Genomic DNA, 16,904 nt, shown 5'->3' with positions numbered 1-16,904 from the left:
CAAAGTCGAATTATTTTTTCCATTACAAAAATTATCTTATGACTTTGGTGCAATGAATTGAAAATTGGAAGATTTTTAAATTACCTCAAATTAAATAAGAATTAAACTTTCTCTCCGGGAATTGACAAGGTTAAGTGTCATGACCCGACTCGGCCGATCGTTTTAAGTATTTGCACTTCTCTCGGTAGTTTGAGGGCATAAGTAGCTCCGTATGATATATTATGACTTGTGTGAATCGTCGGTCTTGGTTTTCAGGTTATTCGGAATCGATTTGGAAGAATGAATTTCATGATTGAAGCTTTAAGTTAGAAGAGTTGACCAAGTTTGACTTTTTAGTATTCGACCTCGGATTGGAGTTTTGATGGTTCTATTAGGTCCGAATGGTGATTTTGGAATTGCATTTGGATGTTTCTAGAAGGTTTCAGCACAAATTGGTGAAAGTTGGAAATTTGAAGGTTTGGAAAGTTCATAAGTTTGACTGAGAGTTGACTTTGATGATATCGAATCCGGATTGTGATTTCGGGAATTGAAATATATTCATTATGTCATTTGATACTTGTGTGCAAAATTTGGGTTCATTTCGGGTTGAACTGATATGTTTCAGTGCGAATTTTGGAAATTGAAAATTGAAAGTTCATTAAGTTTGAGTGGAGGTGTGATTCGATGTTGTTATGCGTGATTTAAGGCCTCGAGTAAGTTCCTATTCTGATATGGGACTTGTTAGGATGTTCATACGTGGCCCTGAGGGCTCGGGCATGTTTTGGATCGAATTCGGATCATTTTCCTTCATTTTGGCATTACTGGTTCTGCTGAGCATTTGGTTTCCTTGTCCGCGATCGTGTAGAGTTAATCGCGATCGCGTAGAGTTGTTTGATGGCTAGGAAAAAGTTGTTCCTCGCGTTCTCAAGTCCTCAGATGCATTCGCATAGGTGGTTGCAGTTTGAGCAACGCGTTCGCGCAGGTGCACACGTGTTCGCATAGTGATTTGGGCTGAGCTGCGCAGAGGCTAGTTTCTCTTTGCGGTCTTGTTTCAGCGATCACATAGTTTATGAGCCTTGTGTACCACGTTCGCGTGGCTTTTGCCGCGATCACATAGAGTAAATTTCTGGGGCAGCTCATCCTTCTTTTTCGCGATCGCGATGATGTTTCCGCAATCATGATTCATTAATTGGATTGGGATAAGTGTTCTCTACTTGATTTTGGTTGTATTTCGTGAATCTACCTTCGTTTTTGGTAATTGAATTGTGAATTTTAAAGAGAAAAATTGGGAATTTTGTCTAAAGTTTGATAGAGTAAAATTTAGAGTTTTAAACATCGATTCGGGGTCGGATTTGAATGAAACTTGTATGGTTAAACTCATAATTGAATGAGTTGTCGGATTTTATGAGTTTTATTGGGTTCCGAGGTGCAGGCCCGGGTTTGAATTTTTGGTTGACTTTGGACTTTTGATTAAAGATTTGACCTTTATCATTTGGAATTATTTCTGCAGGCATTATTTGATGTATTTGAGTTGTTTTTTGCTAGTTTTGAGTCGTTCGAAGGTCGTTACACACGGGATGGCATTTTTGGAGTATCGTTTGGCTTGCTTGGTATTGAATTTGGATTGTTCAAGGTAAGTAACACTTTTAAACTTGGTGTTGAGGGTATGAAACCCCAAATTACGTGTTATGTGATTGATATTGAGGTAATGCACATGCTAGGTCATGGGCATGTGAGCATGCACCATAAAAATTGTGATTTAGTCGATTCCATGGAGCTGTGTAGCTATCTATTCTGAACATTTTTACTATACTCTATGTGTTAGAGCACTTGAGCAGTGATTTATGCCAGAAATCATGTTTAGGCTATATGTCGATACTATTGGGACCCATAGTGGTCGTTCTTTGTTGTTAAATTATTTGTTTTATTGCAGTTATGTACTTAGTCGCATTCATCATTAACCATCATATCCCAGTTTCTGTTATCATATATTGTCACATCTCGTATCATTGATTAGGGCTGCTTAGCATGAGTGTTGTGAGCTCGAGAAACTGGAGAGTTTGATGACTGAGTGAGGCCGAGGGCCTGTTGTGAGTCATATTTATGGGATCGGGTTGCACGCCGCAGCATGCTTTATTGATTCATATCAGGATTCGGCTTATTATAGTGCTTGGGCTGGATCGGCCGCTCCGGAGTCTGCACATCCACAGTGGCCACAGTTGCTATTGATTTTTGGGTTGGATCTGCTTGGATTTATTTATGTTTGGGCTGGATCTTCCCTATACAATACCGAGTGACTGAGTGCTAAGTATTTAGCATGATGAGTGAGAATACGAGACAGTGAGATTGAATACTTTGAGAGTGCGAGTACATGAGTTCATAACTGAGGTGTATTGCATGTGACATACGTACTTAAGATACATGCATAGAGATGCATTTCCTCATGCTACCCAGTTTTGGTGACATTCATGATTTCACTTGCATATTGACATGTAGGTATAGAGATGTACTTTCCTCATGCTATCTAAAAATGAAACATCTTAATTATTATTGAAAGATTTTTGGGAAAAATTACAGTTTTCAGACTTACTCATATCTCTGGTGATTTGGTAAAAGGATCTGAGTTTTACTGACATCTTTGAAAAACATGCCTATTTTTCCGTAACTATGAACGAGTTGAGCATTGTACCTCTGAATTATTTCTTGTACCATTTTTATTATGTTGTTATGAACTATTGTTGGCTATTGGTGTTAGACTTCGACCTTTATTTCAGCTCGTCACTACTTTCAACCTAAGGCTAGGTTTGTTATTTATTGAGTACATGGGTCGATTGTACTCATACTACACTTCTGCACCTTGCGTGCAGAAGTTGGATGTTGATGTTGCTGCGTACGGCGGGAGCTGGATCAGAAGATGTACCTGCGTTCCAGTTATGACTATCACTTGTCCTTGGTAGCATTAGATTCGAATTATGTTCATTTATATTTCAAACAGATGTTGTAATTATTTCAATTCAGTCTTGTAAAAATCTAAAACTTAGAAGCTCATGATTTGTAATACCAGTCCTTGGGAAATTCTTTGTATAAATGCAGATGTATTATCATTTCTTCTCTTAATAATTCTCATTGAATTGGATAGTTGTTAATTGACTTACCTAGCGGGTTGGGTTAGGTGTCATCACGACTAGTTGAATTTTAGGTCGTGATATTAAGAGTTGTTAATACCCTCCACGAAATGAGATGGTGATGCATAATTATGATCATGGCCTAGTTAGCTCCTAATTCACCGAGTCTTGCTCAGAATATATGTCCATAAAAGAAATTGGCACATATATAAAGAGCAGACTCCATTTAGTCTGAATATAACACTAACTTTTACTTACTAGTGACGGATCTAAGCTAGACTCAATTCGAACTTCAGAACATATATAAAAGACGAGAACCAATGACTCTAAGCTCTGAATTAGTTACTGAATTTTACATTTGACAGACTAAAATTGTAAGAGCTATTGTTAGATCATAAGCGAGCTTTGATACAAAAGTTCTTTAAAGTACAGTTAGATCATCTAAAAGACAATTACGGGTAACACATAGTTCTTGAGCAGAAACATGCTTGTCAATAATTGAAAGGAAAAACAAAATTCACACTCAATGTATGCTTATATCACAATAGTTAATCACGATTAAACGATATATTGAAGTAAAAATAGACATTACTTAGCAATGGTTAAATGATAGAACTATAGGTACACAAAATATAATTCCACTAGTGGAGTCTGGAAAGGGTAGAGTGTACGCAGACCTTACCCCTATCTTAAGAAGGTAGAGAGGTTGTTTACGGAATACCCTCGGCTCAGGAAAGATGGAGAGGAAGGAGTAACAGCAAGCAACAACGACAACACCAGTAAACCAAACAGAAAAACACACTAGAAATCAACAAAAAGCAAAAAACTAGAAATGGAAAAGTTCATGCTTTATTGTTGGACTGAATGCAAATTGCACTTTCTTGTTTACCACAATGTTATAACTTGATGATATAAAAGAATGTACAGAACAAGCAAATGGTCAAGGAAAGAAATCTTGAGATGTTTTCAAGTTCCGCCGTTGCAGTAGTGCACACCATTACTAATAGCGCCATTGCCATTGTGCTTCATGTTTGCTTGATTCAAGCCCCATATGCGAATAGTTCGATCGTCACTTGCTGATGCCAGCATGTGCGGATTTGCTGGGTTCCAACTAACACAGTTGACAGTCCCAGAATGTCCGGCCAACGTCGCGAGGAGTGCTTGTGAGCATTTGTGCCATATATATACCTGACATAGGGGTATTAGATCAAGATCAAATTATCTCTCACGGATATACCTGAAATTGTATTAGAACAAGATCCAGTATATCACAAAGTATTTCTGCGTTCTTTGCCCAGTAATTGGGAACGGAGAACAAGAACCTTTTTTCTGGTACATGTTTACATATCCTATCGTAAATTTTAAAGGAACAATGGATTCCACAAAAATTACATTTTCAGGCACAAGAAATAATAGTTCCCATTCTAAAATATACATTGAATAACACTCCCTTTTTTCTTCAGACATATAATTTCTAAAGATATGGACTTTGATTCTCCAAATCAGCAATTAATATTTATTTAGCAACATATCCAACTCAAAAACCATCCAAGTATACCTGCCTTAACTGTTATTGACAATTGCGTTCTAATGCACAAACTTGAAACTATATCTCCACAAAAATAAGAGTAACTTAGGGCCGCAGCATTTTAACTGGTGGCAAGTAATTGAGAGTACTTCGTACTCCAAGCTATAGCTCAGAAATTCATCACGAATTTCAGACCGCACGGTTTGGGATAATACTGGGTATGTTGTTGTTGTTGTTTTTACCAGTATAGCCTATGGATGCAGCTTCGCACATACGCAAGGATTTCTGATTTCACATTAACTTAAGTATGAAGACATTTCTCTTTATGTTCATGATAATTGTACAAACAGACTCTGTTGATAGTACAATTGTCGAAATGCTTGAATGTGAAAATAGGCATAAAAATCATAACCACACAAAAAAAGATTCTACTTCTAAATCAACAAGAGAAGTACCTGTGAATCCTCACTCCCACTGGCAATGAAAGATTGATCTAGTCCACCAAAGCAAGACCGTACAACGAAGCGAGAACGTTTATGCCCCTTATATTTGGCTACGAGTTTTACACTTCCCTCTATATACCAAAGATGAATTTCTTGGTTCCAAAGACTTACCAATACATATCTATTGTCTGCGGATAATTCAAATGATGTTATTGTTTGATCCTCCTGAATTATTCGCTCTGCTTTTGATTCCAATTCAAATAATAGTATCATATTGTCTTTACAAACAGAGACCATGTGTTTCCCGTCACTAGTAATCCCCAAATCTGCTATCCTACTAATCCGATGGCCTTTCCAACACTCCAGCTCTTTCCCTTCAAGATCCCACATGCTAATGCTTTTGTCAGTAAAACCGCAAAATATCCTTTTGCCATCGGGATCCCATCCACATGAGACCAAACCAACACCGTTTTTCCGGTAAATACGTATACATTTGCCGGAGTCGACATCCCACCGTCTAACAAACTCCTCTACTCCACAAGTGAGAAGCTGACGGTCATCAGGTCCCCACGACATATAGGACACAGGTTTCTGGTGACCATAAAATCGGTGCTTCAGGCAGAACTTCCCGTCCAACTTCACCTGCATAAAGGCAAACAATTGAGAGGTGGAACTTAAATCTTCATTATAATTCTATCATAAAAAATCAGAATTTCAATTTCAACAGCTCTCTTTCCCCCCATTCAGTTGCTCAGACTTTTCACTTTCGGTGCCGCACCCGTGTCGACATTAACATGGGTATGGGTGTGGGGTTTGTACCGGATCCGATCAACTGATTTTGGGTACTTTGACCAAAATCGACGGAGAAATTCGGGCAGATATGATTTCTGATATCAAAATAAAAGCCAGAGTAAAATCGAAGAAAATGGAATACCTTGTATATAGAAATTTCTACGCCAGTCCTTTCCCTTTTATCTCCCTCTCGGATAGATTGTAAGTTTACCACATAATGTCTCATAATTTAGACTTATTATTTTAACTCTATTTTTAGATATTTGAATTATTTTTAGCCGGATCCCTGCACCCGTATCCGTCCATGGATCCATACCCCCAAAGCTTAAAATTTAAATCGTGAAGGATCCGACCTCTAGATCCGCACCCGTAATGGACACCAGCACCCGAGTCCGAGCAACTTAAACTTCCCCAGGGAAAAGAACCAGGAAACCCATCTGTTTTAGATCTTTTACCAAACATCATATGCACCTATAATAGAATTCTAAAGGTTTGCACATTGTATACCATATCAAGCCTACCTAATTGGAAAGCCTATCCCATTTGGAGACTATTTATGGGATGAAAATAGTTCTTTAAATCCCTTACAAGGCTTCAACTCAAACAAATCCTCCATAACCAAAAATTTTGTTTATTCATATAGTTGCTCTATCTCCACCACCTACAACATAAAATGCTAGAGCTTTCCGAAGCTAGCTAGCTTCAAAGCATAAGCCACACTGCAAGATGTGGCTTCCACCATTGATTCAGAAAGGAATTAGGAAAGACAGCAAGTGCAACGATGAAAAGGAAAGGAGACGGTACTATCTGAATTCCAGATAGGAGGAGCTACAACAACAACAATACAACCAATGGAGTCCCACAAGGGTCAAGGAGGAGCTACTTTCTCTATTTGTTTATCAGTTATAAAAACTAAAGGACATTTTACTATCGTACTAAAGATATGTAAGGGGAAACTACAAAGATTCTTCATTCGTGGCACTACATGGGACAGTGAAGCAAAAACAGTGCTACTTTCCTCCTAAATTAGTAGTTAAAGCACAAAAGAGAAAGGCCATGCAAGAGAATAATGGCATCAAATGCAAAAAGAGAGAAGTAACGGAAAGAAGTGATATTAAATGAAAATTAATAGAGGATTAAACAAGCAATAATCAAGAGGACCTTTGACGAAGCAATAATCGACTGAGAAATATTCAGAGCACTTAAACTTACCTCCCATATAATCACCGAACAATCAGCAGATGATGAGGCTAAGTACTTCCCATTATGAGAAAACTGCAAAAACCAGACTTCGTCTTTGTGTTCTTGTAATATCTGGTGTATTACGAGCAACAAAGAAATGATTAGAGCACAACGTGATCGACAAAGCCTTCTCTCTTTTTTTTTCTTTTAATATTTAACAATTCATTCAAACCCTTCTTCTAATCATAGTCAAGTCAATTTGGATATCCATTGTTAAAAGAAGGAAAATCCTGCACAACAACAACAACGACGACAACAACTTACCCATTATATTCTCACAGTGTGAAGTCAGGAAAGGGTAATGTGTACACAAACCTTACTCCTAAGTTGTGGAGATAGAGAGGTGGTTTTCGATAAACCGTGGTTTCAAGAAAAACAATTCTCAGAAAGAAAGAGAATAGTGAAGAAGCAATGTTGAAAATAATGAAGAAAAGAACAATAACAGCAGCAAAATAACAAATCAATAAGAAAATCGACACAGGGGAAACAACATGTAGTAATAGAAATCGAAGGCTAAGATAATACGAGAATGATAATAATAATACTGATATGAAAAACACAGAATATATACGGTGTCCCAAACTCAACTACCTACTCACTTTCTAACCTAATCATCGACCTCCATATCCTTCTATCTAGGGTCATGTCCTCGGTAACCTGAAGATATGTCATATCCTGTCTAGTCACTTCTCCACAATACTTCTTCGGTCTACCTCTACTTCTACTTAGACCCACAATAGCCAATCTCTCATACCTCCTCACTGGAGCATCTGTGCATCTCCTCTTAACATGCCTGAACCATTTCAGTCTCGCTTCCCTTATCTTGTCAACCACGGAGGCTACTCCCACCTTATCCTGAATATCTTCGTTCCTAATCATATCTCTCCTAGTATGTTCAAACATCCATCTCAACATCCTCATTTCCGTATATGAGCGATACATGCAATCAAGCTGTATACAAGGACCAGTGGCAGAGCCATACGGCTTTAAAGGGTGTCAATCGCCCTTCGCCGAAAAATTACACTGTTTTGATAGGTAAAACTTTTTTTATGCATACATACTATGTGTTGAATACTCTTGACTTCTTCATGTATTTACTTTTTAAAACTTTGATACCCCTTAGTGATAATCTTGGCTCCGGTGCTAACAAGGACACTACTAGAAAAACTCAAACCAAGTTGTCACACGTGAAGAAACTTTTTGCATCATTTCAATGATGGAGGAAGTACATGTGCATACAACTTTCTTTTTATATTTACGGAAGAATCAATAATCCACTTTGGCAAGTCTTGTAAATTTAAAACTTCTAATAGATGATCCAAAATGAGCAAAATACGTGTAAGAAAATATAAAGTAAATAACAGGCCTAGGCAGAGGACAACAAAATCTTTATGGCAAAAAGAGAGAAGCGAGAAGGAATAAGAGGAAGAAGGGTGTCACTATTTCAATTCAATTCTCATGATCCTACAACCTTACTACCCCAAACTGTTACAACGATCTCAATCCTAAAGAAAGCACTATATCATGATAAAATTTGAGGGCCTCAACCTTATGCTGTGATTTTGAGAGTATTAATAGAAATTGACTAGCTTTTATTCTGTAACACAAAACAAGCTATTGTATAGTTTTCATCCATAGACAATGTACACATGCATTTCTTGTTTACTATTAGAATCTTAGGATTTCAAACCCCCCCCCCCCCAAATATCAGCAAAGGCAAGGAAGGTATATTGCATTATTAAATAAGAAATATAGGATTATCATAGGAAAGGTAGTAATATGTCTAGGCTTCTACGACACCCACCAAAAAGAGATCTAGAGTAGTAAAAAATTGATATTCCCTCCGTCCCAATTTATGAGGCGTTGTTTGATTCGGCACAGAGTTTAAGAAAGAAATAAAGACTTTTGAAACTTGTGGTCTAAAACAAATCATAGATATCTGTGTATTTGTAAATCAATTCACTTAAGGTAAAGTATGAATTCTAAAGATAAATTGTTTCTAAATAAGAAAATGCGACATTCTTTCTGGTACTGACTAAAAAGGAAAGAGTACCACATAAATTAGAGTGGAGGGAATATATCTTTTCTTGTTCCTCATTATAGTAAAAAATTTACAATAGTAATACACACTTAAATTGGTCATGGATGACCTATAGGTCACGGGTTCGAGCCGTGAAAATAGCCACTAATGCTTGCATCAGGGTAGGTTGTCTACATCACATTCCTTGGGGTGCGGCCCTTCCCCGTACCCTGCGTGAACGCGGGATGCTTTATGCACCGTGCTGCTCTTTTACGCTTGAATTGGAGCACCACAGTGATTTTATTAGCCTTATACACATACTTGTACTTGCAGAAGAAGACAAACAGGAAAAACATTGCTGACACAATGACAGCATAATTAGAAATGGAATAACCAAAATATTAAACAATAGAGAGCACAGAGTTGGAACTTGATTAGCACACATCAAATCACAACTATCACCAATATAAACTCAAATGCAGAAGGAATTAATTATTAGGGGATTTATTAACCTGCAAAGTTTGAGATGGAAGCTGATCTCTTCCACAATGGTGATCAGTGAGCAATGACATTTCACTGACTAATGAGTTGTGAAATAGACAAGCCTCTACTTGCAATTCAAGCGCCTGTTCAACAAGATGGATCAATCTTTTTTCAGGAATCATGACTGTTGGGGGAAGAAGTCTTTGTAATTCCTCTAGTAGCTTTGTCCTTGACTTCATTTTCACTATATCTTGACCTGATGATACACCAGAAGGTGATATAATGAACAATGAAAGCTCATGGACTCTATCGCTGTTTACACAAAGAGGCGCAATCTCAGTCCTCAATGTCTTCAAAGCATCCATGACTTCTTCTCTGTCTAACAGTTCAAAGAACTTTTGTTCCAGTATCACAAAAGACGCTAACTTCACAATTTTTTCATCCACGAGACCGATTTTACGTAATGTGGCTACACTTTCGTCCCATCTCCCGTCAAGGATTTGCTCCATGAATAAATGTACTTGAGAAGAGTGCAAAGGTATCCCTGACTCTTCCTCTAGAAACGCTCCCGTCTTCTTATAGCCAAGAGAATATAATGCATCGGCTATGATTCGAACAAATTCAACTTTCTTGACTACTCCTTTTGTACCAACAATCTCGTCGTCCCCTTGAACGGCTAGAGGACGAGCCATAGACTCGCTCAATGAGCAACTTGCAGGATCCTTAAGAAATGTGCCGTTCGAATGATCTGCTGATTCCCCAAATGATACTTTCACACGTTTTGAGGGTGGCTCATCATCCTTTGCGCCTCCCATGAAATGTATATCTCAGCCCATATATAAAGCAGGTCGGTAAACGGATCTGAGAAGATGATATCCCAATCTCAATCCTTCAATGGACAAAACGCGACTGTACCTGCATAACATCAGAAAGGAAAGAACATAAAATCAACAAAGTTGGAAAGAGCATAAGGAGAAAAAAGCAAAGCAGAGGATCACTTGCTTTAAAGAACCCAAGATATGAAAAATGAAATAAAGCTGGAGCCAGAGACGGAGAAAGAGAGGCGAAAGACACAAACTGCGTTTAACAACAGCATAGATTAAAAACAATCTTATATTCACATAATCTCATCTACTTTATACTAAACACTTTTACGCAAGCTGGCCCTGACACCACGATTATTAAAATATATCTCTCTTTTATATATATATACACACAAAAAAAACATTTCGGTCAAATACACTCTCACTACAATCCAATATTTCTACCAGTTCAAAATGGCAAAGAGCCTCCCCACCAACCCCTACCCTCACGAAGACAATTGCATTTAAGGAGATTTACTAAATAAAATGCCGTTACAAAACCAAACAAAATTTTCTTGACCACTTGATCTGAGTTACCAGCAATTGTTTCTTATACAAAACGGTTCTTCTTGAATAAATCTTGCTTAAGCTAAAATTGAATGCCAAGAATGTGACACTTGTGTACAAAGCAATAACAAGAGAAATGGATCCATAAACAAGATTAAAAAGTATCGTATTCACACCTTAAGGGCGCGACAGGGAGAAAGAAATAGGGTGAAGGAAACTGAATTAAATGCTTAATCAACAAATAGCATAATTCAGACTATTAGATTTCTTTTTTTATCAATACAAAATTTTGAAGGACAGGAATACAAAATTTTTCCATCGTACTGCAAATGCACACAAGAGAAACAACAACATTGATCAACTAATGATTCGACAGGAAGTAGTCGAGGATACAGACAGAATAGAGATTGAGATAACTGAATTCTACAAGGAGTTATTCAAAGAACCTGAAGAGTGGAGACCAACGGTCAATTTCGAAAATAGCTCAAGAATTTCTGAATCAAAAAGGGAGTTTTTACAGAGTAACTTTGAGGAACAAGAAGTTTTGACCTATCTGAAGATGTGTGCAAGTGACAAGGCCCCAGGTCCGGATGGATAAACAATGGGTTTTTTCAGAAAGTGTTGGGACATTTTGAAGGAAGACATCATGGCGGCCTTCAACAACTTCCATTCTCAGAAGATGTTTGAGAAAAGCTTCAATGCAACATATATAGCTTTGATTCCAAAGAAGACGGGCGCGAAAGAATTGAGAGATTTCAGACCGATCAGTCTGATAGGGAGCTTCTACAAATTGCTCTCAAAAGTCTTAACCGAAATACTTAAGAGGGTGGTAGGGAAAATTGTCGATGCTCAACAAATGGCTTTCATCAGAGGAAGACAAATAATAGATGTTGTGTTGATTGCCAACGAAGCTGTGGATTCAAGAATAAAAAAGAAGGAACCTGGAATCTTATGCAAATTAGATATTGAGAAGGCCTATGATCATGTAAATTGGTGCTTCCTACTCAGAATGTTAGAACTAATGGGTTTTGGGCAGAAATGGAATAGATCGATGAAATTTTACATATCTACTGTAAAATTCTTCATTCTCATAAATGGATCTCCTAAAGGTTTTTTCCATTCACACAGAGGTCTAAGACAAGGTGATCCTTTATCTCCCTTTCCATTCATTATAGCCATGGATGGATTGAACAACATGATCAAAACGGCTAAAGTCAGTGGATGGGTTAAAGATGTTGAGGTAAACAGGAGTGGGGCAAACAATCTAGAGATCACACATCTCCAATATGCTGATGATACTCTAGTCTTCTGTGACGCCGAAAAGGACCAACTTAGATTCCTAAGAATCATTTTGGTCTTATTTGAGGGAGTCTCAAGATTACACATCAACTGGAGAAAGAGCAATATTTTTCTCATTAATGAGGTTAACAACATGGAGCAACTGACACAGATATTGGGAGGAGAAGTTGGGTCCCTACCAACTGTTTACCTTGGGATGCCCTTGGCGCAAGATCCAAATCAAAAGAAATCTGGAATTCAGTCATAGAAAAGTGTGAGAAGAAGCTGTCAAGATGGAAATCACAATACCTATCTTTGGGGGGCAGGCTAGTTCTAATCAACTCAGTATTAGACTCACTTCCTACTTATATGATGTCTTTGTTCACAATTCCAGCAGGCATTTTACAGAGATTGGACAAACTCCGAAGATCATTCCTTTGGCAAGGTAATAAAGAGAAAAAGGTTTTCCATTTAGTTAAATGGAACACTCACAATGGATAAAAAAACAAGGTGGTTTAGGAATAAGGAATTTGAAGAATCATAGCAAGGTTCTTAGAATGAAATGGTTATGGAAGTACTCTCAAGAACCCCAATCTTTATGGGGCAAAGTGATCAAAGCAAAGTATGGTGAGGAAAATAAATGGGCGTCAAAAAAAGTCAGAACATCATATGGAGTAAGTGTGTGGAAATCCATCAAAGAACTTTGGCCTATAATGAAGAATCACTCCTCCATAAGAGTGAACAACGGAAGGAACACATCATTCTGGAATGATAATTGGTTAGGAAACGAAAGCTTAAAGGAAAGATACCCCGATATGTTTGGTTTAGCACAAAACCAGCATAAGACAGTAGCTAATATGAGGAGTCATCAAGGATGGGAAATCGCTCTAAGAAGACAGTTGAATGACCGGGAGATAACAAGACTAGCTGACCTTTACAAAGAGCTGGAAGCGTTTAAAGGATTACCGGAAGGTTTTGATTCACTTTGGTGGAAGAGGCACAATAGAGGGGTTTACCGGGTGAAGGATGCATATAAGATTTTGAATCATAATAATCAACAGGTGGACCCATGGCCTTGGAAACATATATGTAAAACAAAGATTCCATACAAGGTAGCTTGCTTCACTTGGCTACTAGCAAAGGAGGCGGTATTAACCTAGGATAATCTCATAAAAAGGGGAATTTCTCTGTGCTCAAGATGTTTTCTGTGCGGGGAAAATGCTGAAACTGTCACACATTTGTTTCTACATTGCAAGATTACAGACCAACTATGAAAAATCTTTATTAGTCTTAGGGGTATTTCATGGTCAATGCCATACAGGCTTAAAGATGTCCTTTATAGCTGGGAAGAAGCTGGAGCTGAAGCAACTAGTAGAGATAGATGGAGGACTGTCCCGGCTTGTATCTGGTGGACAGTTTGGAGGGAAATGAACAATAGATGTTTTGAAGATAGAAGTTATCCAGTGCAGAAGATCAAACTCAATTGTATTCTTCTTTTTTGTTTGTGGTGCAAACAGATTTACATAGAAGATATATTGACAATCATAGACATACTAGGATCTTGCTAGGTCTCGAATTAGAACATCTACTAATCCCCTCCATGTAAATCTGGTTTTTAGTTCAACCTATGTACTGATGTTTTTAATATATACAATAGTTACCAATTCAAAAAAAAAAGATTTCTTTTTTATCAGATTTCATTATTAGAAACTATTATCTAAGTATAAATATCAAACCATTGAACGACCTGCCTGTTGCTTTCCTTCCACAAAGTCCACATAATATGAAAGGCCCACTGTCTACGCTTTTTTTCTTTTAATTTATTTTAATAAGTTCTCAGACAGAGATTCTTTTTTCCTCTTTTTGGTTAAAGTGTTTTTACTTTCCGTTTTTCCATCTATTGAACAAGTTCTCTTACATAATTCTCCACTCTTTTCATTGTATGCATAATCAGCCTTTGGACTATCAACCTCCAAACAGGTGGCATTCCCAGCTATTGCTGTTTCCCTAACCAGAATAAGAAACTAGATGAAAATAAAGAAACATCAATTCCTTCCCCTAAAAGGAAATACAGAAAATAAGGCATATTTCTAAAGTGTGCAGTGTGAGCGCACAAACACACACCTAAAGTGCAGAGCTTTACAAGATTTGGCTGCACAACACAGCCAATTTCCCCAAATGCTGCACAACTAAAGCCATACCCTACACCCCGTCAAAATTCTGTTGAACAAGCTTTGAGCAGAAAAAGTTGAATCATCTTCCAGGAACATATGACAATAACTGCATTTAGTCTTAGGTAACTTTGTTGCTTTATGAATGTTGAATTGTGTGTACCGCCTCATCTAGAAGCTTAACCTGTTAGAGAGAGGACATTTTTATTTTTTTCAATTAGGCCTGCAACACGGCCACTGACTTGTAGATTTGATTCTTTTTCTTAGACCAAGCACCTAAAGATTATTTTTTATTTATTAGAGGCAGTCAGAGTCGAACCAGTACCTTCGCTTGCTCTAAACTATTGAATTGTGTGTACCACCTCTTTAAAAGCTTAACATTATTAGAGATGGGACATTTTTATGTATCTATTTATGTATGAAACAATGATCAACAATGAATAAATTCTCGTTAAACATACTTCTCTTATTTCAAGTTACATCTATTATCATTTGCTAAATAACTTTAATGTCACCCGACTTGAAGGTCAATCATAATCCACTCCAGCAACTACAATGTCTAGTGATCAGACTGTTGAAATTTAATGAGGAGCTAACCAAGCAATCCAACAACAGACTGAAGTATTCGCTTCATAAAACTTAGTGCTATAGTCAGAAAAGGGAAAAACGTTACACGTTGTAGATTCTAGTTCATTAAGGTAAAGCAGCTGCTAGGAAAAGACCTTAATTGACTATCACTCAATTAGCCCTCAAACCCAAACTACTCCGTCCGTCCCATTTCATATAATGTTGTTTGAGTGCACACAGAGTCTAAGAAGGAAAGATTGACTTTTGAAACTTGTTGTATAAACAAGCCATACACATTTGTGTTGCCATAAATCATCTCATTAGGGGTAAACGGAAAGTTCAAACGTTAAATTGTTTCTCAATATATAAATGTATTATTCTTTTTTAGTACAGACTAAAAAGGAAAGTATATTACATAAACTAGGATAGATGGAGTAGTAAGGATCGGCTATATGAACACTCTATATCCGTCTGTATACAGACTCCTAAAGTTCCAAAAAAAATTAAACAATAAATCCCCAGGAACCAAGGGCGCACGGTTCAAAACTCGGTAGATAATCGGCCTTCTTTTCTATCCTTCTACACTTAAATACCAGGCTTTTTATCTATGACGGGGTTCGAAACACATCATGTCACCTAGACTAAAGCACCAGACCGAATCCTAAAGTTCCAAATTAGTATAAACAACTATTTAAGTTCTTCAAAAGTATAGTCTTTCTTAGTTAATAAGCAGATTACAATAATCATTCCATAATCCAAATTGGGAAAGAGAAAACTACAAATAATCCAAATACCAGTAAATAAATCCAACAAATTAATACTTAGTTACCCAAAAACTCGCTAAATATTGATTATCAATAACTAATAAACGCAAAAAAAAAAAAAAAATGAAATTACCACAATGAAATCTCCAACACCCCGAAATGATTTGAGGTTACAGATCAAAATGGGTATACAAAATTATAAAAAAAGTCACTGAATTTGTAATAAACCCAACAGTTAATAATACTAGATTAGGTGAGTAAGCAACGCTAAGGATTTTCAATAGGGAATTAAAAAAATAAAAAAGAAAAAACGGGTAAAGAGAAATATGACTGACTGTTGGGAGCTATGTGTGTTAATGGCGGTTTCGGTTTGAGGGGCAGATGTAAAGAGAAATGGTGGAGGAGGAGGGTTGGTTTTTATTTTGTATTATATATATTATATTATATTATATAATTTTTTATTACTACTACTATATAATATGGTGTTTCTAAGTATTAATGAAAAAGTAATACTGTTATCATGTGGAGCGAATGTTAACTAAAGTTCACAAATTCGTGCCGGGGATATGAAAGCGAATTTGAGTATAGTCGGGCTCCGAATATAATCGGACTTCAATTCGAATACCGGACAAAAAAAGTATTACTGTTACAATTACTGTTTGCGTGGTTCAATAAACCACCTCTGGAGGGAATGTATTGTTTATTTGTTTGCTTTGAACAGAAGATATCTATCTATATTACACATCTAAGAAGGAAGAAATTGTGAGAATTGAACTAACGTCTATGATATGAAAACCTTCTATAAATATCACAAAGAAGTAAGTTTTGGTGCTAACAAATATTGATTTTACCGTGGATAATTCCCCTCCTCTCCTTAATTTTTCGAATTACAGTTTAAGGGGTAATAATTTTATGACATGTTACAAATATTATTTTAGTTATATATCATTTTTCATAGGATGTAAAATTATGAGAAGCACGATGAACGAGATAAAATATTGTTTACCCTTAAAATTAGATAATAGTTAAATTTATACGCGATTTTAAGGATACGTGATATAACTTGATACAAATTAAGAAAATTAATATTGAAATTGATAATACGAGAATAAATGCAAACCACACAAATTAAACAACCTTGA

At 36.8% G+C, this 16,904-nt stretch overlaps 1 protein-coding gene across 2 annotated transcripts; it reads right to left on the bottom strand.

Moving 5' to 3' along the window:
- Nucleotides 1–3,931: 3,931 nt before the first annotated feature.
- LOC104229882 (WD repeat-containing protein 26 homolog) lies at nt 3,932–16,185 on the bottom strand. Of its 2 annotated transcripts, none has more exons than XM_009782607.2 (5): nt 16,098–16,185; nt 9,642–10,527; nt 7,080–7,181; nt 5,088–5,717; nt 3,932–4,292 (listed from the first exon to the last, which is right to left on the bottom strand). In XM_009782607.2, the coding sequence occupies exons 2-5, from the start codon at nt 10,425–10,427 to the stop codon at nt 4,071–4,073; spliced, it is 1,740 nt and encodes a 579-aa protein (XP_009780909.1). In that variant the 5' UTR covers nt 10,428–10,527; nt 16,098–16,185; the 3' UTR covers nt 3,932–4,070. The 2 variants fall into 2 exon arrangements, with proteins under 2 accessions (XP_009780909.1, XP_009780908.1); XM_009782606.2 differs by having other exon boundaries at nt 15,896–16,152.
- Nucleotides 16,186–16,904: the final 719 nt, after the last annotated feature.

Source organism: Nicotiana sylvestris, chromosome 6 (assembly GCF_000393655.2).
Source record: "Nicotiana sylvestris chromosome 6, ASM39365v2, whole genome shotgun sequence".
NCBI lineage: Eukaryota > Viridiplantae > Streptophyta > Magnoliopsida > Solanales > Solanaceae > Nicotiana > Nicotiana sylvestris.
This window is presented reverse-complemented; position numbering and strand designations above follow the sequence as displayed.

Excerpts from the sequence above, each read along its gene's own strand:
- LOC104229882 (XM_009782607.2), bottom strand. The coding sequence starts at position 10,427 with ATGGGAGGCGCAAAGGATGATGAGCCACCCTCAAAACGTGTGAAAGTA. Across the intron at positions 5,718-7,079 it reads GTTCGGTGATTATATGGGAG|GTGAAGTTGGACGGGAAGTT; the intron begins GTAAGTTTAAGT and ends GCCTTTATGCAG. Across the intron at positions 4,293-5,087 it reads GTGGGAGTGAGGATTCACAG|GTATATATATGGCACAAATG; the intron begins GTACTTCTCTTG and ends CCCCTATGTCAG.